This window comes from Emys orbicularis, chromosome 4 (genome assembly GCF_028017835.1).
Source record: "Emys orbicularis isolate rEmyOrb1 chromosome 4, rEmyOrb1.hap1, whole genome shotgun sequence".
NCBI classification, from domain to species: domain Eukaryota; kingdom Metazoa; phylum Chordata; order Testudines; family Emydidae; genus Emys; species Emys orbicularis.
In genome coordinates, this window is record NC_088686.1 from 106,741,977 (window position 1) to 106,768,036 (window position 26,060).

The 26,060-nt window shown below is 42.7% G+C and overlaps 1 protein-coding gene across 1 annotated transcript in view; it reads left to right on the plus strand.

Annotated features, from left to right (window-relative positions):
- NUCB2 (nucleobindin 2) overlaps positions 1 to 25,514 on the plus strand; it is a 102,623-nt gene extending 77,109 nt beyond the window's left edge. The window contains exon 13 of the mRNA XM_065403333.1: positions 25,460 to 25,514. Coding sequence (XP_065259405.1) covers positions 25,460 to 25,514 — 55 coding nt within the window. The remainder of the gene's footprint in view (positions 1 to 25,459) is intronic.
- The last annotated feature ends 546 nt before the right edge of the window (positions 25,515 to 26,060 follow it).

A 26,060-nucleotide genomic window follows, 5' to 3' on the forward strand; every position in this document is an offset into this window, starting at 1 on the left:
ATAGACCCAAGCGAGACCCCAAACCTACATAGTGTGATTGCTTCTTAATCAATAAGTAACTGAAATTTCAGGAAGTATAAATGACAAAATACTTGGGTTGCTAGACCATGCTGAAGCCTGTGCCAGAAACCCAAGTACAAGCCCTTCAGGGACTCTGGGTATGTACTCTTGTTGCTAACCCATCCTGAAAGCCATGCCAACATGTCTACACTTCACTTTTATCCAAACTAGCTAGATTAAAGCTACCACAGGTACGCTTACATGTGCTACAATTACATTTTTCATTTGCAGTGCAGACATACCCTGCATGACCACTAAAAATAGACTTGTAAAAGGATGCCAGCTATTCCTGTTGGACCAGATCCTTAGGCCTGATTATGCAGTAGCCATGGATGGGGTAACCCCTCACTGCCATATAAACTGAGATTTATCCCACAACAGTTGGCTCAGTGCAGGAACATCTCACCCCTTCTTCACAGAAGCAAGTTGGGGAATTGTTTGGGAAGGGAAGAGGAGCTCACATAAATCAACTTTTTGCCTCTCTATTGGGCTCCCAGTATCCCGGTCCCTCTCCATTACTTGGGCTGCAGTATCGCACAGCCACCTGCTGTGGTATGGAGGATGGGACCAAGATCCCTGTATTCTAAAATATTTTTTTTTCTATTGTTTTGTAATATCCTTCTACTTCTCCACCTCTTCACCTCCTCTGGTTGCCAGCTCCCTTTCAGTGCTGTCAGCTGAAAGAGCTGCATTAGGGGAGAACATTCCTTTTAAAGTTCCTTTGGAGGCAGTGGGAAGAGAGAAGAAACCAACCCACCATCACACACATCATGGCGCTATAAATATGCATTGCCTTGCTGATATCCTACTTCCACCACTACCACCACGGTGCAGGAATCATTCTGCCTCTGGGTAGGGGTGTGGATGAATTAATTGGCCACCCATTAGGGAGGAGTTTCCCCCTCCACATCTGCTGAAGTTGTCTCCATAACTGTACAGCGCAGTTGGGCTGCATAGGTATGGTGGGTTCCCCACTGCTTCAGGATTCTGCAGTAATAATTAAATTCTTGAGACCATTACCAGACCTCCTATGATCTGTGCAGGGTCCTGTCAATGCAATGAGTACAGTAAGAAAGTGACACAACCTCCACTCTATCCCCTGGTAACCTCTCTCAGGCTCAGCACATAGGGTGACCAGACAGCAAGTGTGAAAAATCGGGACGGGGGTGGGGGGTAATAGCAGCCTATATAAGAAAAAGACCCAAAAATCGGGACTGTCCCTATAAAATCGGGACATCTGGTCACCCTATCAGCACATGCCATCTCTTGTCATCTCTCCACTCTATGGAGTGTTATACAAGGATTCCCGAAGGTCCTGGTATGTGAGCAGTCAAACTGCCTGAGCTCAAGAAGTTGAAAATCAATAACACTGAACCAAATGTGAATGCACAAGACTTAGGTGGAGATCACCAATTTGAGAGACTGATGTCGCAGTTCTCTATATTATTTGGTGATACTGCATTACATCATCCTGTGTGTACAGAATGCAGCAAATAGAGACAAGAGCAGAAATGTACCTGAATGGAAACAGTGTCCCCAAGAAGGCCCATAGGCAGCCAAGCAAAAAATGTGTATATGGAGACACCCTTTCTATTACTGTTGTCATTTAGACTTGCCCAAGATTGAGATCATTATGGGGATCCTGGAGTTCTTCCCTGGCTATTTTGAAACAGTCTGTGGAATTCTGAGACATTTCCAAAGATAGATTCTTGCATAAAATCTATCTGTATTTATTATTAATCTGTCTCCTCAAAGAGAAGGGAGAATTTTTTATTTCAGAAGGTGGAGGAAGCTACCAGGGAGAGACTGTTCTAGATTTGATTTTGACAAATAGGGAGGAACTGGTTGAGAATTTGAAAGTGGAAGGCAGCTTGCGTGAAAGTGATCATGAAATTATAGAGTTCATGATTCTAAGGAATGGTAGGAGGGAAAACAGCAGAAAAAAGATAATGGATTTCAAGAAGACAGACTTTAGCAAACTCCGGGAGTTAGTAGGTAGGATCCTATGGGAAAAACAGTTTGAAAAATTGCCAACTCTCTCAAATAGACATTATTTAGGGCACATCAGCAAACTATCCCACTGCATAGGAAAGATAGGAAGTATGGCAAGAGACCACCCTGGCTTAACCAGGACAACTTCATTAGCCTCAAAAAAATCAAAAAGGATTCCTACAAAAAGTGGAAACTAGGTCAAATTACATAGGATGAATAAAAAACAAAACAAAACACACAACACAAGCATGTAGGGATAAAATTAGAAAGACCACGGCACAAAATTAGATTAAACTAGGTAGAGACATAAAGGGTAACAAGAAAACATTATACAAATACATTAGAAGCAAGAGGAAGACCAAGGACAGGGTAAACCCATTACTCAATGAGTGGAAAAGACGACAACAAAAAATGTGGAAATGCTAAATGCTTTTTTTGTTTCCGTTTTCACCAGAAAGGTTAGTAGCAATTGGTCATCTAACATAGTGAATGCCAGTGAAAATGAGGTATGATCTGAGGCTAAAATAGGGAAAGAACAAGTTAAAAAATACTTAGACAAGTTAGATGTTTTCAAGTCAGCAAGGCCTGATGAAATACATCCTAGAATACTCAAGGAGCTGCCTGAGGAGATATCAGAGACATTAGCGATTATCTTTGAACACTCATGGAAGATGGGAGAAATTCCAGAGAGCTAAAAGAGGGCAAATATAGTGCCAATGTATAAAAATAGGAATAAGGACAACCTGGGGAATTACAGATCAGTCATCTTAACTTCAGTACCCAGCAAGATAATGGAGCAAATAATCAAACAATGAATTTGCAAATACCTAGAAGATTACTAAATAACAGTCAATATGGATTTGGCAAGAAAAAATCATATCAAACCAATCTAATAGTTTTTTTTGACAGGGTAACAAGCCTTGTGGATGGGGGAAAGTGGTAGATGTGGTATATCTTGACTTTAGTAAGGCTTTTGATACTGTCTCACAAGACCTTCTCATAAACAAACTAGGGAAATATAGCTTAGATGGAGCTATTATAAGGTGGGTGCATAACTGGCAGGAAAACCATTCCTAAAGAGTAGTTATCAAGGTTCACAGTCATGCTGGAAGGGCATATTGAGTGGGGTCCCGAAGGGATCGGTTCTTGTCCAGTTCTGTTCAATATCTTCATCAATGATTTAGATAATGGCATAGAGAGTACACTTATAAAGTTTGTGGACAATACCAAGCTCAGAGGGGTTGCAAGTGCTTTGGAAGATAGGCTTAAAATTCAAAATGATCTGGACAAAGTTGAGAAATGGTCTGAAGTAAATAGGATGAAATTCAATAAGGACAAGTGCAAAGTACTCACTCCATTTAGGAAGGAACAATCAGTTGCACACATACAAAATGGGAAATGTCTGCCTAAGAAGGAGTACTGCAGAAAGGGATCTGGGGGTCATAATGGATCACAAGTTAAATATGAGTCAACAGTGTAACACTGTTGCAAAAAAAAAAAGCAAACATCATTCTGGGATGTGTTAGCAGGAGTGTTGTAAGCAAGACACGAGAAGTAATTCTTCCGCTCTACTCTGTGCTGATTAGGCCTCAACTGGAGTATTGTGTCCAGTTCTGGGTGCCACATTTCAGCAAAAATGTGGACATATTGGAGAAAGTCCAGAGGAGAACAACAAAAATGATTAAAGGTCTAAAAAACATGACCTATGAAGAAAGATTGAAAAACTTGAGTTTGTGTAGTCTGGAGAAGACAAGACTGAGGGGGGCATGATAAGTTTTCAAGTATATAAAAGGTGGTTACAAGGATTAGGGTGAAAAATTGTTCTCCTTAACCTCGAGGATAGGATAAGAAGCAATGGTCTTAAATTGAGGTAAGGGAGGTTTAGGTTGGACATTGCGAAAAGCTTCCTGTCAGGGTAGTTAGGCACAGGAACAAATTGCTGAGGGAGGTTGAGGAATGTCTGTCTTTGGAGGTCAAGAACAGGTGAGACCAGTGGTTCTCAACCTATTTACCATTGTGAGCCACATATGCAGCTCTCTATGTGGGCTGCATCCATACAATATATAAACTACCTGTATGGCCCTGAGGATGTCACATGGGCCACAGCTGTGTGCTGATTGGGCCGCAAGTGGCTTGCGGGCTGTGGGTTGAGAACTACTGGATTAGACAAATCTAGTTATTACTTATTCCTTCCTTAAGTGCAGGGGACTGAACTATTGAGGTCCCTTCCTAGTCTTACACTTCTATAATTCTATGACAAGGAATTGGTGGTGTTGTGTCCCTCTTCCCCTCACCCCAATGGTGATGGGGACCAAGCAGCACAGTTTTTCTTTAGAGGAGATGGACAAGTGGCTTCTGACTGGGACACTGAGTCTAGTGCTCCGGGCACTAGCTTGGGACTCAACTGGGTTAAGTTCTCTGCTCCACAACAGACTTCCTGCTTGGCCATGGGCAAGTCATTCAGTCTCTCTGTGCATCATATCCCCATGGGTAAAATGGGGATAATAGCACTTCCCTACCACAGGGGTACTGTGAGGATAAAATACATAAAAGAGTCTGAGGTGCTCAGCTATTATGGTAATAGGGTCCATATAAATACCTGGGATGGATGGATGGATGGATAGAATGCACATTTCTCTTCCATTAGGTGCTGCTGTAGTTCTACCACAAAGCTCCAGTGTATTACATGTAATATGCAGTGTATTCACTTCTAAAGTTCCTCCTGCACTGTAGTTCCTAAGGGCCTGGGCCGCCCAACTAGCCTGTGTTATCTCTATTATTTCATTCAAATAAAAGCAAAAATTGTTGTTCACAAAGTCATTATCAATTTAGGAAGGAAAGCTTTCATTAGATTTCCATTGAGACAGGTTACAGGGGATTATGGGTGAGGAAACAGGCTACTAAAATATTGAATGATCCTTCAGCCAAATAACTGCTTTAAAAGGAACTTGCCTTTAGGATGTATTACTCAAAATATATACTTTCTGTTTTTGAAGAAACTCTTCAAGTGCTGATGGGAAGCACCCCACAAATAGTGTCACTGAATGATAACATCTTCATACCGTGCACGATCTCTGGGTACGATACAGAAGAACTGGATATCAAGAATGTGGGAGTTACCTGGTATCTTAAGCCTCCAAGAGCAGACCAAAAAGAGGAAATATTCACATTTCTGACTGGAGAACATTGTCCTCGTAGAAATGGGGCCAGTATGTCTGACAGTGACCTGAGAAGAGGAAATGCTGCACTCTCTCTACCACAGATACAGTTTAAGGAAGCAGGAACATATACCTGCCACGTTACTGTCACCCCTTTTGATGCTCAGGGAACAGCTGTTTTAGAGGTAGTTGGTAAGTGATTTTATTGTAGTATTTCTTTCATATTGTATCATGGGGACTTGAAGGCAGATGATTTGAATATGGGAGTCCATCTTAGTGGTACTAGTTTGCTCACCCCATAGAGCCTCTGGGGAGGAGTGGGAATTGCATGATATAAGTGGAATAGCCCAAGAAATTGGGTAAGTTGTGCTGCCAGTAACGATGGCAGGAGTTTGGCGAGCACACCTGCCCTGGGAATGTATATGTGGATTTGCAGTCTTCATCTTTGGGGTTTGCCCTGATATTTTCTATACATCTCCATTTTAGTTGCTTTGGAGAGGGCACAGTCCCTGTTCTCTATTCACTGTCACTTTCCTTGCTACAAGCAGAGAAGACTGCAGCTCATTTTTCCCTGCAACATCTCCACAGTAGTATCAGTCTAAATATTCCCCTTCCATGATTTTTTTGCAGATGAGGGAAAATATGGATCTAAGTAAGCCTGTTTGTCATAATCATTAAGGTTCTAGCCAGATAAGGTTTTCATTATCCAAACCTTAGACTTGCAGTCGCATTTTCACTAGTCTGAAATGCTCTAAATCTGAGACACTATTATTCTCTCTCTCTCTATTTTTTTTAGAAAGAGTAGAGAATAACAAAACCAACAAGGTCCTAATGAACATCTGTGCTGTTTATCATCCAAGTAATATTCTCTACTGCAGTCATATTTCTGGGGAAAGATGACACGATTAGGGAAAAAAAGATTAAACATTACACATATCAGACATTTAGGTAATGTGTGTGTCACAACAAAACTAACATTATTAAAGTGTCACCATAGCTATGATTATAATCTAACGTACTCTAACTTTTTTCTCCATACAGCTCAACCAACTGTCAGCCTGTCTCCAAAAGAAGTTACAATAGAAAGTGACAAGGAGAAGACTCTGTCATGTGAAGTCAATAAGTTCTATCCAAATTTGGTTGACATTAAGTGGATGAAGATTTCAAAGAATAACCAGGACAGTAGCGTAGCAGCAGAGGATATCTGCACAGGAGCCTCTGTAGAAAATGAAGACGGCACATTTAATGTCACTAGTAAATTAAGGCTGCAACCGTCTTTGCAAGATAATGGAAATGTCTATAGCTGTATTGTGAGTCACAAAACATTTCCTGCCGAGTTACTTCTCAATAGCATCATGACTGTCACAGGTATCCAACCCCTTTAGGGTCTTATCTCTTTTCTTTTGATATGTCATGTGTTCCAGAATGCTGTGTCTAGACCTCTTTTGAAGGAATTTAAACCATGTCAACCTTTTGCTATCCCTGGGGTGCAGTGATACCAGGTGTCATCTGAGATAGACAGCAGGGCAGGAGAACTGGCCATGCAATGACACTCAAAGAAACAACTATGGAGTGGGAGGAGTGGCAGAGCAGCCAAGGAGAGCCAGTCTACAAAAAGAAGAGGTTGAAATATGTTGGTGCCACTGACACCTTTGGATATCAGAGCTGTTCCAGGTGTACCATCTTAGTGGCGTGTATTTTTGGTGGTAGGTCGGGCTAACAACATTTTGGTGCCTCTCTGAGCTCACTGAGTTGATCAAGACTTGTCTTTAACAAAAGGCTGGTTTTGACTCTACAATACATTGCAACACATTTTTGTGGTCTTCATTCTTGAAGGTTTGCAAATATGTAATGTTTTAAGTGGGCGTTTCAGTACTCTTAGTGGTCTCTTATTATGGCCTTTGGAAGCTCTGATCTGATACAACAAAACATACCTGGCAGTTATTCTCTGGTCTCTTTAGTAGTTCAATGGGTAATAATTTTAGGCCTACATTAACTTTTCTGTGACATTTCAAATATTCAACAAGGAAATGAAGGAGTAGATATGTTTCACTAAATTCTTTGATTTGAGCAAGTTTAGGATTATCAGATTTTTTTTTCCATTCACAGCCCCCAGGTCCGATTCAAGCATTTTAATTGGAGCGGTCATTGGAACAATAATAGCCTGTATTATTGTGCTCGGTTTGGGAGTTTTCGTGTACGATAAGTGTTTTAAGAAAAGTAAGTAGTTTTAAAAGTGCACTGTGCTAATGATATATTAATGGAAACTAATAGACTTAGAATTCAAATATTCACAAGAGCTAACACTAGTGGACAAACTAACAAGAATCAGTACTTCACCATGCTCTTTAGCTGCCCATCAGTTAAATGAAGGTTAGTCAAATGTCCCAAAAGCAGTACACACCATTGCTTTTGTTCCCCTGCTTATCCAGCCCCCCATTTTCACTGAATCCTTCAGATGCCTCTGAAGCTCTTTGGGAAAAAATTAGGGATCATTTTGTATTTTACTAGAACATTTTAAACAAATTGGAACATGATAGGTATTAAATAGGAGAAGTGACAGGCTTGGTAAGAAATGCTCTGCTTTCATATACTGTCACAAAAGGATTTGCTCTTAAAATTGCCTTTTTTTGGTTTAGTAGGTGAGAGTGTCATTCTGAATTCTTCCATACGAACGCAGCATCAGTAGTAACTGGAACTAACTTAAAGTGATAACTTTTAACAATATGATCTATTTTTTTAGTACTAACTGTACAGAAAAAATACTGATACATAAAAAGGGAGATGAAACCCTTGCTCAGATCACCCCTTTATTGAGAAAGATTCATGTGAAAGACTGAAAATTTGAGGACTATATGTATCTGACCATATAGTCACTTATCTGCCAAGGACTGTGGAGAAGAAACAACAATTGGGGCATTTGAATCAAGGGAATTCAACCATATGGTATATTAAAAAAATACAGCATTGGTAAAGATAGTTCATGTTGGTAAGCACAATGCTTTAGCATATAGAAATACAGTGTAACTTTTATACAGTAGAGGTAGAAAAATTGCACTTCACTTTTTAGTTTGTCATTCTTCACAACATGGTGCATCGTGCAACTAACTTATATATTTTATTGCAGTTCCACCAACAATAATGGCATTCATAGGGAATGTGGAAATGAAGCATTTAGAAGACACTTCTTTGTATTGTCAATTTTCCGGCTTTCGTCCAAAACCTATAACTGTAGCTTTTTTTCTGAAAAAGTATCAACAAGAACAAAAGGAGACAATTTACTATTGGAACAGTGAAAAGGATGACATCCAACGAGATGAGGAAAGTGCTGCTCTCCTGTCTACATCAAAGAATTTTCAGTTTCAGATATACTTGAAGTCACTAGATAATGGCACTTTTGAAGTTCCATGCATCATTCGTATATCTCCAAACGTGCATGAGCTAAACAAGGCAGAGATTTCTCTTGAAATTATACACGAGGCCCTTCAGCAACGTCCTGCTATGGCAATAACAGAATTGAAGGTCATAGGTAAGCAAAGTGCTTTGCAGTACGCAAACTTTAGTTTCTTCAAGTTCAGTCACTGTCTGAATTAAGAACGTAAGAACTGCACCATACTGAGTCAGACCAATGGTTAATCCAGCTCAGTATCCTGTCTCCAACAGTGGCCAGTACCAGAGCTTCAGGGGGAGTGTACAGAACAGGGCAATACTGGAGTGATCCACCTGTCTTCCCCTCCCACGCAGTCAGATGTTTAGGGACACCCAGGACATGGGGTTATGTCTCTGACCATCTTGGCTAGTAGTCATTAATGGACCTACTCTCCGTGAACTTAACTAGTTCTTTTTTGAACTCAGTTATACTTTTTGGCCATCACAGCATCCCATACCAGTGAGTTCCACAGGTAAACCATGTGTTGACTGAAACAGTACTTCCTCTTGCATGTATTAAACTTGCTGACTATTAATTTCATGGGGTGACCCCTGGTTTTTGTATTGTGGGAAAGGGTAAATAACACTTTCCTGTTCATTTTTTCAACACCCTTCAACATTGTATAGACCTCTATCATATTCCCCCTTAATTGTCTCTTTTTGAAGCTGAACAGCCCTAATCTTTTTAGTCTCTCCTTGTGTGGAAGCTGTTCCATGCCTCTGATAATCTTTGTTGCCATTCTCTGAACTTTTTCCAGTTCCACTGTATCCTTTTTGAGATGGGGCAACCAGAACTGGACACAGTATTTAAGGTGCAGGCACAATATGGGTCAATATTGTGGATGATACCAAACTGGGAGGGATTGCAACTGCTTTGGAGGACAGGGTCATAATTCAAAATGATCTGGACAAATTGGAGAAATGGTCTGAGTTAAACAGGATGAAGTTTAACAAAGACAAATGCAAAGTGCTCCACTTAGGAAGAAAAAATCAGTTTCACACATACAGAATGGGAAGAGACTGTCTAGGAAGGAGTACGGCAGAAAGGGATCTAGGGGTTATAGTGGACCACAAGCTAAATATGAGTCAACAGTGTGATGCTGTTGCAAAAAAAGCAAACATGATTCTGGGATGTATTAACAGGTGTGTTGTGAGCAAGACACGAGAAGTCATTCTTCCGCTCTACTCTGCTCTGGTTAGGCCTCAGCTGGAGTATTGTGTCCAGTTCTGGGCACCACATTTCAAGAAAGATGTGGAGAAATTGGAAAGAGTCCAGAGAAGAGCAACAAGAATGATTAAAGGTCTTGAGAACATGACCTATGAAGGAAGGCTGAAAGAATTGGGTTTGTTTAGTTTGGAAAAGAGAAGACTGAGAGGGGACATGATAGCAGTTTTCAGGTATCTAAAAGGGTGTCATAAGGAGGAGGGAGAAAACTTGTTCTTCTTCACCTCTGAGGATAAGACAAGAAGCAATGGGCTTAAACTGCAGCAAGGGAGGTCTAGGTTGGACATTAGGAAAAAGTTCCTAACTGTCAGGGTGGTTAAATACTGGAATAAATTGCCTAGGGAGGTTGTGGAATCTCCATCTCTGGAGATATTTAAGAGTAGGTTAGATAAATGTCTATCAGGGATGGTCTAGACAGTATTTGGTCCTGCCATGCGGGCAGGGGACTGGACTCGATGACCTCTCGAGGTCCCTTCCAGTCCTAGAATCTACGAATCTATGAATATAGTGGCATTATGATATTTTCTGTCTTATGTGCTATCCCTTTCCTGGTAGTTCCTAACATTCTGTTAGCTTTTTTGATCACTGCTGTGTGGAGCTGAAGTTTTCAGCGAGCTATCCATGATGACTCAAAGATCTCTGTATTCAGTGGAAAGAGTTAGTTTAGTCCCTATCATTTTTTACAACATGCATTACTTTGCACTTTTCAATGTTGAATATCATCTGCCATTTTTTCATCCAGTGACGTAGTTTTTTGAGATCCCCCTGTAACTCTTCGCAGTCAGCTTTGGACTTAGCTATCTTGAATAATTTTGTAATTATTTTTGTTGACAATTTTATTGTTGACAGGTTCATAGCTGGCATTACAATAAAATATTTCTTCTCAAAATGAATATTAGCTCCACATTGCAAAGCCATCTGATGGGAAATTCAGGCAGCATTTAACCTTGGGTTTTTCCATTCATGGCATTTTGAGGCTGGGTGCTCTTTGTCTCTGAGGTTATAAGAGCTATTCACTTTGCCCCAGATTCCCTTTGCTTGAAGATCTTTGGCTTTACTTACCCTTACTTGGCATTGCTGTTGGTAACATATTATGTCCTATCTATGTGGTAATGTTACTATCTCAGTACTGAATTCTTAGGTATCTTCTCATATTTTTCCAAGAACTAGTAAAGTCACAAGGTGTTTCCCTAGTTTTCATTTGGAATGCTTGGACATGGATACTTGTGAATAACAGACCCTTTTAAGTATTCAGAAAGTATCATTTAGATTTTGCATTAGAGAACTTAAAGGTTAAACTTGAGATATACATAGAGTCAAGAAGCAATTACAGACACTGTGAAGTATGCCTTGCTAGCACGCTGGCCTGTGGCTTGTTAAAATTAAAGGGGCTTCCTTAATTGGAATAGGATCCAGATTTACCAACTCTCATTTAAAACCAAGGACTAACTGTATATTGAACTTGACCCCATAGCACAGAACTTTTCTACTGTGTCATTGACAACATGGTTGAGTTTAGCTGCTTAAGATAGATTTGTTGTCTTGGCATTACATTTTCAGTGTTGGAATGGCAACAGTTACATGTAGATTGAGAATTATTTCTTCCCCTGGACATTGACAGTGCATTCTTGATTTCAAGCTCTTTATAGGTTAATCAATCTTTTGTATCTGCTCCTGAAATTTATATATTGTGTCTAGAACTGAGATGACAGCTAGTCATGTGCTTTCTCAAACTGACTGACTGCTTAGTAGAACAGTTGTATTAGTGTGTAGCTCTACATACAATGCATTAATGAAGCAACTTTCTGCCTAAAGTTAGAGGTAGCAGTATGTAATGTCTGTTTTCTGTTCAGTATATAATATTGATAGATATCCAAAGGGATTCTTGTGGGCAGTGGGGTAGATATTTTTCCTGAATAAACATCAGAAAATCTCACTTGCAAACACATGTAGACGTCTGCAGAGAGAGAAGCTTGAATTTAACCTTTTATTTTGTGATTTTGATCTTTTAAGTTCACCTTTAGGTGTACCTGAGCTCAGTATTTTATTTGGCCTACTGTAAAATATTTCATCTGAGTGAATTATGACACATGTATATTGAGTGCTAAGTCTTAAGATAGCAAATGAGATGGATGTGGTAGAAGAATTTAGACATAAGATCTTCTGCAAGATGCTCAGCACCCCCAAATCCCATTGATTTCTATGGGAGCAGATGGCGTTCAGTACCTTACAGAACTGGTCATGTGCTGATCATCACATTTTAAAAAGCTGATTCTTGTTAAATGCGCAAATCTCATTGTTTTCCTTTCTAGCCATGCCAGTGTTGGATCCAATCCTGTGTTCTACCGATGTGCCAAGACCAGATGAGCCTATAACTTTGACTTGCAGAATTCATTCTTTTTTCCCTGAAACAATTGATTTGGCTTGGTATAAAGATGGTGATGAAGTGCCAGAGAAACCCTTCATTAGTGATGTGACAAGGGGACCAGATAGACTTTTCTTCTGCACCAGTAGTTTAATATTACATCTTGGAGTTGAGGACATTGGAAGGAGATTCATATGCCAAGCTAAACTTAAAGGCTCACACCAGTATAAAGAATCTTCTTGGAAGCTGGAAAATTTGAGTAAGTTAATTTTCAAAATACTATTTTATTAGTAGAATGAAAACTGTAATGACCATCACCATCACACACACATTGCTTTTAAAGGAAAAATTATCGATCTCTGGGTGACTTTCTGCAGTACTCAAGTGCTCCCTTTTAAAAGGTGAAATACAACCCTCCACAGAGGGCCAGCAGAAGGCCTAGGCACCATCAAAGCCATATTTTGTGGATTTAACTGCTGCATAGGCTTAGAGCTGCTAGATCTTTGCACGGGGGTGAATTTCATCAAAAGGCCACATCCCCAGTAGGAAAAGGGGTGTATTTTTACACATTAACACACATTAAAATCCTACGGTAGACAAGACTGTTACAATTTTAATAAGTAGGAGTTTTGGTGTCACCTCAGTGAGCTAACACGTATTGAAATTTTGGTTTTTTACATATGTAAAAATCCATAACAAACCACGTTTTTTCTTAGTGAAGACAAGGCCTCCCTGTTCTATCTCTAGGCCAGATCTTACACTCCTTGTGCAGGCAAAATACCCTTTGAAATCACTGCAGGTTTTGCCTGACTAGAAAATGAGTGGGTAAGTGCAGGATCACGTTTTATTCTTTTACTATGTATAAAAGAAAACCAAGAACAAATGCCTCCCCCAGAGTTTTCTTTAAAAATCCTGTGCTTGGTTCAAGTTACCAACATTTCTTTTCTGATCCCAGACTAATGCCTACACATGCAAAGTTTCAGTTCTCAAGGAGGTTGGGGACATTTGTAAACTACTGTACATAAATGTGGCATGTTTTACTCTCTGAAGCATTCCTCTGGGAAATCAAATATATATATATTTAGGGCTGTCAAGCAATTTAAAAAATAATAGTGATTAATCGCGTGATTAAAAAATAATAGAATATCATTTATTTAAATATTTTGGATGTTTTCTACATTTTCAAATATATTGATTTCAGTTACAACACAGAATACAAAGTATACAGTGCTCACTTTATATTTATTTTTGATTACAAGTATTTGCACTGTAAAAAAACAATAGTATTTTTCAGTTCACCTAATACAAGTACTGTAGTGCAATCTCTTTATCATGAAAGTTGAGCTTACAAATGTAGAATTATGTACAAAAAACTGCATTCAAAAATAAAACAATGTAAAATTTTAGAGCCTGCAAGTCCATTCAGTCCTACTTATTGTTCAGCCAATTGCTCAAACACATTTGTTTACATTTGCAGGAGATAATGCTGTCTGCTTCTTGTTTACAGTATCACGTGAAAGTGAGAACAGGCGTTCTCATGGCACTATTGTAGCCGGCATTGCAAGATATTTATGTGCCACATGCACTAAAGATTCATATGTCCCTTCATGCTTCAACCACCATTCCAGGGGACATGTGTCCATGCTGAGGACAGGTTCTGCTCGATAACAATCCAAAGCAGTGCAGACCGACGCATGTTCATTTTCATTATCTGAGTCAGATGCCACCAGCAGAAGGTTGATTTTCTTTTTTGGTGGTTCAGGTTCTGTAGTTTCCGCATCGGAGTGTTGCTCTTTTAAGACTTCTGAAAGCATGCTCCACACCCTGTCCCTCTCAGATTTTGGAAGGCACTTCAGATTCTTAACCCTTGGGTCGAGTGCTGTAGCTATCTTTAGAAATCTCACATTGGTACCTTTGCGTTTTGTCAGATCTGCAGTGAAAGTGTTCTTAAAATGAACAACATGTGCTGGGTCATCATCTGAGACTGCTATAACATGAAATATATGGCAGAATGCGGGTAAAACAGAGCAGGGGACATACAATTCTCCCCCAGGGAGTTCAGTCACAAAATTTAATTAACATTTCTTTTGATGAGCGTCATCAGCATGGAAGCATGTCCTCTGGAATGGTGGCTGGAGCATGAAGGGGCATATGAATGTTTAGCTTTTAAATACCTTGCAATGCCGGCTACAAAAGTGCCATGCAAATGCCTTGTTCTCATTTTCTAATGACGTAAATAAGAAACGGGCAGCATTATCTCCTGTAAATATAAACAAACTTGTTTGTCTTAGCGATTGGCTGAACAAGAAATCGGACTGAGTGGACTTGTAGGCTCTGAAGTTTTACATTGTTTTGTTTTTAAGTGCAGTTGTGTAACCAAAAAAAAAAAAAAAAAGACATTTGTAAGTTGCACTTTTACGACAAAAAGATTGCACGATTGCACTACAGTACATGTATGAGGTGAATCATTTTTACAGTCAAATATTTATAATCAAAAATATACACTTTGATTTCAGTTACAACACAGAATACAATATATATGAAAATGTAGAAAAATACAAAATATTTAATACATTTCAATTGGTATTCTGTTGTTTAGCAGTAAGATTAAAACTGCGATTAATTTTTTAAATCGTGATTAATATTTTTGAGTTAATCATGTGAGTTAACTGCAATTTATCGACAGCCCTAAGATATAAATAAAATAAGACATCAAATAATGAAAGAGACTTTCATAGAGGTAACACTTCTGTTTCTGAGAGACAGGATGTGCAATTTTTTACAGAACTGTATCATTTAGAGTCTCTACCTCTTCCCCTCAGTTTTATTTCCATTTTCATTCCTATTTTCCTGTTATTTTTCTCCTTCCTCTCCTTTTGCTCACATACAGCCATTAAGATCTTTGCTCTCATTGGAAGTATTGTGAGCTATTGTGAATTTCTAATTAATAGAAACACAGCGGAAGGTCTGTACTTTTGCTTCTGTTTTCTCTCAACCGCCTAATCATTCTACTTTTGCCTAGTTGAGTCTGGGAAAAGCCAGACTTGAAGAAGAGCTCTATGTCTCTTTCTCTTACAGAAGTTGGTCCAATAAAGATATTACCTCACCCACCTTGTCTCTAATATTTGGGACCAACATGGCTACAACAATACTGCAAGTAACAGTGGAAAGTCTCTACTTTTACTTCTGTGCTTTTTCACTTCCTAATCATTTTACTTTTGCCCTATTTGTTGTTTTATTTGCAGCATTTACTCCAAAAGTCTCAACTATTGTATGTGAGCCCAGTATCCCTGAGACTGGGGAGGCCGTCACATTATCTTGCCAGGTGACAGATTACTACCCAGCACAGTCTCAGGTGCGCTGGATAAGAGGCTTTGAAGAACTCACCGAGGCTGCAATTAAAACCCAGGACCCTCAACTTGATACAGCAACAAATCTGTACCACAGAGTAAGCCAGGTGACATTTGCACCTGAACCTGAGGACCATGCAGTAGAGTTCACTATTGAAGTCATCCATTGCAACAGAAGTACAAAGAAGTCCCATCCCCTCATGTTAAAAGGTGACTATTTAATTGTCTGTTCTTTGTGCAAGATACTCCTGCTTTCTCCTTTAGTCTTCTTTACATTATATGGGAAGGGCACAGGCCTAGAGCAGATGTTGATGCTGTTTGGACCAGCATTAACTCTCCTGGAGATATCTGATTAGTGACTCAGGAGGAATACTGTGTGGTGCATCTTTGCCATAGCACAGCTCCCCCCTGGCCACAGACCCTGCCCCCACAGAGATGAGGTGTGGTGTGAGGATAAGGAGTGAGCATGCAGTGAAAATGCTGCTCCTGCTCTCTTCACCACTCAGTCTGGCTCCGCAAGGATCTGCTCCCTTCCCCTGGTATGTAGAGGGTAGAACATAGAGTAATTTATTCAAGTAAAACACTTACTTGTCCCAGTGTCAATAGCCAACAGATTTCTGACAAGCAACCCTACAATAACAAGCCAGTGTGTGTGCAAGGTAGAGAAAAATACTCAGTAAAGAAAGATTTAGATTGAGAATTTCAAAACCACTGAGAGGATCTGGATACCGCATTGCCAGTAATTTTAATGGGAACTAGGTGTCCAAATCTCTTAGGCAAATTTAACAATCTCAGGCTTTAAGAGACTCTTGGAAGCTTGAAAAATTTATGAACAACAACGAGAAAACAAGCACTCTTAGGTGTTATGGAACATTTCCCTCTCCGTGTCTTTTTAAAGACTAAAAGTATGAAGTAACTTCCTGGGAGCTCTACCAAAAAGCAAAGAAGGAACTATTTTTTTTTAGAAAAGCTCCGTAGCTGAACAGTTACTGAGAGGTAAATAAATTAGGGGGTCAAACTTCATAGCTTTTGTAGGTCAAGCTCATTGCACACACCAGGCGCCCCTTGCATCCCTACATTCTCCACCACAAGCTCCCTGTATGCCACCTCCACATCCCCCTCTCTTGCAGGGACTCCCTGCACCTTCACACCCTCTCTTATGTCAGGGGTCTGGATCCCCCGCAGGCCCATACCATTATTCTCCATTCTTCCTCCATGCGAGGGTTTCTGTTTTCTCCCTCCATTAGCCCTCCCCCATGGTAAGATCTGTGTGCTCCCCATTTTTCCCCTTGCCCTCTGCCAAGGTCCCCCATTTTTCCATTCCAGAGGCTTTGGATGCACTCATTCCTCCATGCTCCCTACTCCCCTCTTCCAGCCCATGCCAAGGGTTCTGGGTATCACTCTATTTCCCCCCTTACCATTTTTGTGTTTGTTTTTAGTCCCCCCTTCTCTCTGGGAGATAAGTCACCATATTAAACTTTATTGGGAAGATGGGCAGAGCTTAGATGGCGGGGGAGGGGGGTGGAGTTAGGCGGGAATGTGTTAATGAGTGCCATCAACTGGTTGTTGGATCCATAGACAATTAGATAAGCGGCTGAAGCTGTTGTCTACGCTAACCAGATGCTAGCGCCCATCTTCATGCATCCCACTTTCCGATTTTCCATTTTTCGCCAAAACCAGTAGCATTCTGCCCACTGATGTCTATAACATTTCCTGAACTTTTAGAATTAAGCAGATGCAGCATTTAAGAATTCTTGCATTACATCCAGATAAAAAACAGAGACATGTCATCAAATTGAGTGTAGGACTTCACTTCCCTTGGCCAGTTATACACATGTATTTATGGGGGGAGCAAAGTTTAAACTACCAAAAGCACAGTCACTTCCATAACCCTGAGCCTTTGGTTACTTCCTGTGTATCAGACCCACTAGCTACCAACTTCACATTCTACTCTGTATATATTTAACATTAACACAAACAACAGTAGTACCTTCTTGAATATTAATTTTGTTTATGCAGATAAAATATATTTCAACACTTTTTGCAGGTTTCCCAAGAATTACAAGTATTGTTCTTAGTCCAAATGATGTGGAGTATGGAAAACCCCTTTCTCTGACCTGCAAAATCATGGATTTCTATCCCAACGATATTCAAGTCCGGTGGTTTCAGGAGAACGATGAAATCAAGAAGGGTTCATCAGTACAAGAGCCAAAGCAGGATACAAGGGGCCTTTTCTGCACATCTTCTGATCTTCAGCTAATACCCTCTGCTCGAGATTATGGCAGAAAGATTGGTGTAATGGTGATGCACAAGACTCTGACAAAGCCCATTAGAAAAAATGTGTATCTAAAACTCCCAGGTATGTTTAACAAGTCTCTGGGTCTATGATAGAGCAATGAGTTTTCTAGAGCATGAGGAAAAAAGTATTTTTGTTTTACAGATAGAGGGCCAGATCCACCAACCATGGTGCAGGAGGGTGTAAATTATACCCTCTAGCAACAATGAGATTCACCTGGCTATTGCTCTCCCTATTTGTGTTTTGCCAGGGGCAGTTTAGGCTCCAGTCAGGACTGCATGGGAGTCCCATAGATGGAGTCTGCTGAAAAGATATAGGCCAGAGTTTCAAAGGTAGATATGTGCCTAAAGATGCAGATAGGAACCTAGTAAGATCTACAGAAGGCACCTATATGATATCAGTGCCTAATTCCAATTGCTTTTCAGTGGGAGTTGGGCACTTAACCTGCCAGACCCATTCATAAATCCAACGAAGCATTTATCTACATCTTTGAGCACCGGAAGACCTTTGTTAGTGTGCCCCCTTGACTATACCCATTGCTGGCTACTTTTGGTGTAGCAGCAGTCCATAGAACTCCCTCTACAGACCACCCCACCCTGAGGGACTTTTTGCCTCTGGGACCTTGTGCATTGCTTCACGTTGGCAGAAATTAGGATTAACTCAGGCTGAAGTTAAAGGTTTGTCTTTTGCTAGCCATTTAAAATTCCAAGTTTCAGAAAGATCTGGGATTCCTCCCCCTAGAAAATGTGTTACAAATAAAGAGACACCCCTTTCTTTCAAGTCTCTCCTAACGTGTATCTTGTCTGTAAATGGGCAGTGTCACTTTGCAGTTAGACACCTGCAGCTGGTCTGTGTCAGCTAACTCAGGCTCTCGGGGCTTGGGCTGTAAAGCTGCGATGTAGACGTTTGGACTTGGGCTGAAGCCTGGACTCTGGGACCCTGTGAGAAAGGAGGGTCCCGGAGCCCAGGATCCAGCTCAAGTCTGAAGATCTACATTGCACTTTTACAGTCCCACAGCCTGAGCCCCATGAGCCTGGGTCAGCTGCGTGTTTCTAACTGTAAGGTAGACGTACCCTTAGAGTCTCGACCTCCCCTTTCTGAGGGGAGTGGGACATGGATTGCGGATGGGTAGGGCCCTACCAAATTCATGGTCCATTTTGGTCAATTTCACAGTCATAGGATTTTAAAAATTAGTAAATTTCAGGATTTCAGCTATTTATATCTGAAATTTCATGGTGTTTCAATTGTAGGGGTCCTGACCCAAAAAGGAGTGTGTGGGGGTGGGGGAGGGGGTTGCAAGGTTATTGTAGGGGGGGTTGCGGCACTGTTACCCTTACTTCTGTCTGCTGCTGGTGGTGGCACTGCCTTCAGAGCTGGGCAGCTGGAAAGTGGTGGCTGCAGGCTAGGATCCCAGCTCTGAAGGCAGAACCGGTGCCAGCAGCAGCACAGAAGTAAGGATGGCATGGTATGGTATTGCCACCCTTATTTCTGTGCTGCTGCTGGCGGGGCGCTGCCTTCAGAGCCGGGCATCTGGCCAACAGCTGCCACTCTCCAACCACCCAGCTCTGAAGGCAGCGCAGAAGTAAGGGGGGGGGGGGGGTGTAGGGATAGCTCAGTGGTTTGAGCAGTGGCATGCTAAACCTAGGGTTGTGAGTTCAATCTTTGAGGGGGCCATTTAGGGATATGGGGCAAAAATCTGTTGAATGATTTAATTGGGGATTGGTCCTGCTTTGAGCAGGGGGTTGGACTAGATGACCTCCTGAGGTCCCTTCCAACCCTGATATTCTATGAATACCACAACCCCCCTAAGGACCTCCAAGTTGAGGAACACTGGTCTCCCCCATGAAATCTCTATAGTATAGGGTAAAAGCACACAAAAGTCCATGACATGTTTTTCATGGCCATGAATTTGGTAGGGCCCTACAGATGGGTGTTCCTGACACATTTATTCAATCACAGTCCTCATTATTCTAATGAAGTGCTTAGCAGCACATGCCACTCTTTGGCCTTACTCCTGCTCCTGGAGAGAAGTGATTTGGTGGCAGAACTCATTCATGCAAGATCAGATTCCCTGGCTCTCTCTGTTCTGCTTAGCACTTTTAGTCTGTGCTTATATGGCAGAGTACTGTGCACGTGTCCTTGTGCAGGATCAAGCCCAGGTGCTCTGTCCCATAAAAAAAAAATGAAGTGAATATTTTCTCTTTTGCTGGTTAATTATCTTTTCTTGATAAATCCCATTGATAGTGTCCAGGAGTGTTTTACTGCACTGTGTTTCTAATGGAAAACTATCCCTCCTTTTTAGCAAAGTCTCCTGCCGTTTCTGAGATTAGAGCAACACCCGCATCACTGAAGGTCAATGAGACTGTCAGTCTTGAAGTTTCTATATCAGATTTTGCGCCGGAAAATATAAAAGTTGCATGGTATAAAGACTGGTCAGAGTTACCTAAAGACAACCATAACATAGATACTCAAATTGGAAAAAATGGTTTATGTTTCTCTACATTGAAAACACAATTTACTACTAATGCATCTGATAATGGAAAAATGTTCAGATGTGAGGTTATTCATCCAGCAACAAACTCCTGCACAGAGAAAAGGTTTATATTGAAACTCGATGGTAAGTTGGATTTTTTAAATAAGGGCCTGTGATGGGAGGCACTCACGTCTTGAGTGCCTGTTAGCAGCTGAGTGTGGTACTGTGGTCCTTTTCTCACCTTGTGCCTCCTGCAAGCTGCTGGCTGACCTTGGTGGGTTTTCCATGACTTGGCCCTCTGGCTGAGTCACTGAGTCCAAATGAATCACTTCCAGGGTAGCAAAGAGTTCAATAAATGAACAGTCCTGTTGCCCCTACTAGGATGTTCAGCCCTAGCTCTGAGCCCTTTGTTTTCGCTCTCACATAAGCCCTGTCCCCTTCTTGGGGTTCATGCCACTGTGGCGATAGGGGAAACCCAGGCCTACCCACCACTCCAGGGTTCCACCCTACGGACATTATAAACAGCAGTACACATTGCTTGATTTTAGTTTGTTGCTGTTTCTTCCTTGGGCCTCTTCTAGTGTCACTATTCCCTCAGAGCTAAGGATTTTAGGTTCTCTCTCTCTCTCACTGCAAACCCAGTTTAAGCAAATGCAGCAAGAAACAAACTCTGGTTCTCCCTCAAAAGCACAGCACCCTTGACCTCTAGTCCCAGCTAGGAACTAACCTTTTAAGGCTCTGCAGGTCCTTTTATCTGAGCCTGCTAGGCTCTGATTGGCTGCTTCCGTGAAGCCTCTCTAGGCAAGCTTGGAGGACTCACCTTTGCTGCTCCTTTCTGTTTCACTTCACTGCTTCCTGGGGCAGGGTATAGCAGAGCATTGTGGCCTCCTGTGGGGAGCCACAAAGGCCAGGTGCACCCCATCACGGGGCCAGTTTTAGGTTGGGTAGCACTTTACTCCACAGATACTCACGTTGATTTCAGTGGAACTGGCTAATGAAGGAAGGGCCAGATTTTAAAAGTATTTAGGCAGGTAAACTTGCCTATCCATCTTTAAGCACCTAAATACTTTGAAAATCTGCTGCCAAGATACTACTCAGTGTGAGTAAAGGTGTCAGGATCTGACCCTAAATAAGCTTGAGTCTCTATATAAGTATCCGTGTAGAATTCACTGCCATGGGAGGCTCGGTTCTGAACCTTAGCTTTCCTTCCCAGCATCATCCACTGAACTAACTATATCCACTTCCTTAGCATTATAGAGCAAATGGCCTTTAGATTATCATTAAAATGGAGATAGAACCTCTCAAGATACTCATGCTCAAAACTTGGCTTGTTTTAATGATCAGAGAAAATAAGTGAAATGAGTAAGTGAAGTAAGTGAAAAGGCTTCTGTTGAGTTCAGAGGAGTTTGGATCAGGTCCTCTGACAGTGAATGTGAAAACAGATGTATTAAATAACAGGGGATGAGAACATATTTATAAGGATGCCATGGAACCGTACAAAATTTCGCAATGTGTATAATTGTGTGTTTTCCTACTGATATGTTAACTACCCCGATGATAAATGTATGTTTGTTATAGATAACATGGTATTTCTTCGTACTTTACAGATTTTTCTACCAGCACTGGAGATACCCAGTCAGAGTATGTATATCAGAACTACACATTGAGTGAGTTTTATATCAAACTGAGAAAAATTGCAAATCCTCCTTCTAATAGCAGGCACAGGGGATGGAAAGCCTAGTGGGAGATCTGAGAAGGTGGCAGTGCTGTCTGATTGGCATCCTCCTCCCATTTCTCCTATGGGTGTGGGATCAGGGATGGCTGTGTGTTGGGGCAGGATGGTGGTAGTTCAACCCTGCATAGAAAGAATCAACTCAAAAAAACCCCTAACTTTTTCACAGAGCCCTTTCAGCTGTGGAACCCGCTTGAGGATGGCCAAGGGGGATTCTGGGGTTCATGGCAGGTAGGGTAGTTGGAGAAGAGTCCAGAGAAGGAATGTGAACACACAGGGCTTCCACACAGATGGTCCTGTTATCCAGCATATTCACAAGAACCCTGGGATTTGGGGACTGAAACCCCTTTTTGTCCCACACAGGGAGGCAGCAAACCCACCACTTCCCCACCCCCAGCTGGAGGAATAATCTGCTGGCAACTCCACAAATGGAACCTGCTTAGGGATGATTTGAACCTATGCCACTTTGTCTTCAGTTAATTAATTGGGAAGGGGTTCTGTCACTGCAGGAGCACCTCCTTATGTCCAGGCATGGCATAACGGTGCTCTCCCAATATGGTACCCCCCAGCCAATGGTCACTCTGTCTGGTCTCTCTTCCTGTAACTTGGCCCTCTGGCCACATCGTGATTACTTCCGGAGTAATACAAAGCTCAACATGGGGCCAATCAACTGAACTGTTCTAACTCCAAGCCCTTGGTCCTCACACCCTTTCCTTAAGGCTTTCCAATGTCCTTTTGCCCATCTCCTGGTTCACGCCACCTTACCAGTGGTAGACAGGGAAACCTGGGCCCTCCCACTACACTGGGTTCCAGCCCAGGGACACTATAACCAGCAGTCAAGTCTGCTCAGTCCCATAGGCACCGACTTCTTCTCCCGCCGGTGGGTGCTTGACCCCCCTCTGCCCCTGGTCCTGCCCCGACTCCACCCCTGTCCCGCCCCCTCCCATCCCTGCCCTGTCCCTATTCCAACCCCTTCCCCAAAGTCTCTGCCCCCTACCTGCCCCTATTCCGACTTCTTCCCCAAATCCCCGCCCCGGCCCCGCCTCTTCCCCGCCTCCTCCTCTGAGTGCGCCCCGTTCCCACTCCTCCCCCTCCCTCCAAGCACGCTGCCAAACAGCTGTTTGGCGACGGAAAGGCGGGAAGCACTGATAGGTAGGCAGAGGAGCGGGGATGCAGCGCGCTCAGGGGAGGAGGCGGAGGAGCGCGGCAGGGGGGAGCTCGGTTGCCGGTGGGTGCAGAGCACCTACTAATTTTTCCATGTGGGTGCTCCAGCCCCAGAGCACCCACGGAGTCGACGCCTATGCTCAGTCCCACTCCTTGCTGCTGTTTCCTTGGGCTCCTTCCTATCCAGCGTTTCTCAGGCCATCTCCCCCACAACCTCTCTAAGCTGACCCTTCTCTCTTGCACACCCCAAGAGCCTGCTCCAACCCAGTAGCTACTACCTCCCAGCTGCTTGCCAGTCTTTTCTGCTCCTCAACTACTAGGATCTCAGGGCTGCTGCTTCCTCCCTGGGCTTCCTCCTTACCATCGCTCTGTTCCCATAGGGTGGCTGCAGGCTCTCTCACCTGGCAGTCCCCCTTCTTCCTTGTTTTTTGGTGCAGCAACCTCATCGTACAAAACTATGACCGCCACATTCTTCATTCGTTTTTAGCCAAGTTTCCCACCCCCCCCCCCCAAATATCCAGTCACTCAGTCTAGTTTCCTTAAGGAAACTTAGCCAGGGTGTTTTGGTTTTTTTTGCACTATTCCATTTCCCTGACATTCTCATTAGTCCCTTTAGAAAAAAGTTTTTAATTCCAAGCAGACTCAATATTTCATAAAGAAACGTTTTTTCCATAGAACATGATCAACTGTTTCTGTGGTTTTGTACAGATTACACAGCCCATCTATGTCTTTTTACTAAGTTTAACTTATCATTTAAGGCACAATGACCTGCTAACACTCTAAAAATGACTATTTCACTTTTTCTGTCGTGACTGTGGAGTATAGTATTATCTTTGATTTTTGAGCATACATCATAGAACCTTCGTCCTTTTGTTTTCTTGGTCCATAGTTCTTGCGATTCCTTTGCAAGCTCCTCCATGGCCACACTTTTAAATTCTTGTCTACTTAAGGGTATCTCAAGATCCCTCTCCTAATTTTTTAGAGCATGTTTTGCTGTTTTGTCAGCCATCTCATTTCCAGGTCTTCTGATATGCACCGGAATCCATGCTGTTGTTGCTTGCATTATTTCCATAGTTAGGAACATTATTTCACGTATTATGTCATTTCTGCTTTCCAAAGTCCCTGTTCTGATTGTCATTGTGCCTGACAAGGAATCAAATAAAATTACAGCTGCAGCTGGTCGCACATCTTTTATCCAGGTTAGTGCCAACCTTATCCCCATTACTTCAGCCATCAGAATGGTCACCTAATTTGATAGCCTTTTTGATTGCTAGATTCAAAGACTAGGAACATACAAGCTTGTTCCCACTCTACCAGTGCTGTCATCTTTTGATCCATCTGTATAGACTTGTCAAAGCTAGCCCCATTTTTCATAAATAAATTCAGAAATTTCATTGGTCATAATGTTTTTTCTCCCTTCCCTCGGTTTTTTTCATATAGCTCTGTAAGCGAGTGGACTCACCCCTGCAGCGCCTCCTGCTGGTCTCTTCCAGGAATTAGCTCTCCAGCCATCGGAGTGCCCTCTGCAGGCCGGTGATCCGCCTTACTGCTGGCCCCATGTCCCTCCCAGGACCCTGGTGCCCGTTCCTCTGGGATGCTGCCCCCCTGGCAGTACCCCCACACTCTCAGGTTCTGGGTCTCCCCACCCAGGAGAATCCCCACCTACTAACCCCACCTCGCCTCAGTCTGGGCTACTGCCAGTCACCATCTAGCCCCACTCTCTGGGGCAAACTGCAGTATAAGCCACTCATCACAGGCAAAGGGGTTTGGACCTGCTGCCTCTGGCTACCCGTGGGCTGCCCCCTACAACCGAGTACCTAATAGGCCTTACCAGGCCTGCAGCCTGGGGCTTTCCTAGGCCGGAGCTCCCAGGCTCCCTTGGCCTTTCCCCAGCCCTGCTCCACTCCAGATATCTGGTTAAGCTCCCTGCAGCCAAGCCCTTCTCTCTCTGAAGACAAAGAGAGACTGTCTGCTTGAGCTCCTGGCTCAAGCCTTTATAGGGCCAGCTGGGCCCTAACTGAGGCGTGGCCCCAGCTGAGCCTGCTTCCTCCCAATCAGCCCAGGCATCTTGCTCTTCCAGAGCCCTCCTCCAGGGCCGTTTTAAACCCCTCAGGGCAGGAGCGGGTAACCACCCCGCTACACCCCCCCAAAAAAACCCCCACCCCTAGGGATATGGGGGCTTCTTGGCCTGGACCAGTCGCCCATGTGCCTCCAGCGCCACTCGCTTCTTTTCAAATTCCTCCAACCGCTTCCGCAAGCGGGTCTTCTAATCAACGACGGCCGCATACTCTTTAGCGAGGTCCACAGCACTCGCTTCGGCCTCACGGAGGGTCCGCTCTGCAGCCTCCAGCTGCGCACACAGGCCAGACTCCACCAGGCCCTCTTCCTTCAGGGTCTGGGTGCCTACTGCGACCTGCTCCACTACTCCCTGGGTCCTGGCCTCTTGCGGGGACCACTCTGTCCCAGTCTCCTTGTCCGCCATCCCCGTGGATGGCTCCCGAGCAGGTCTACTGCCATCTCCGCAGCAGCTACCTGGCCGGTCCTTGACCCCTCCACCGGAATTTGCCCTTCTCCGAGGGGGCAGGAGCGGGTAACCACCCCGCTACAAGCTCCAAATCTACAAATGGTGAAATAACTGTTCAGCTGTAATTTGATTTCCCATGGCTAAAATTTAGTTCTCTCAATTTTTCTTTTTTATATATCTCCTTTACCCATTTTTGACTCTGATAGTATGAGGAAGTCTGTGGCAATCTAGATCATTTTGTCTACTAAGCTCTCAGCAATCCGCATAAATCTGTTGTTTACTTCAATTTCCA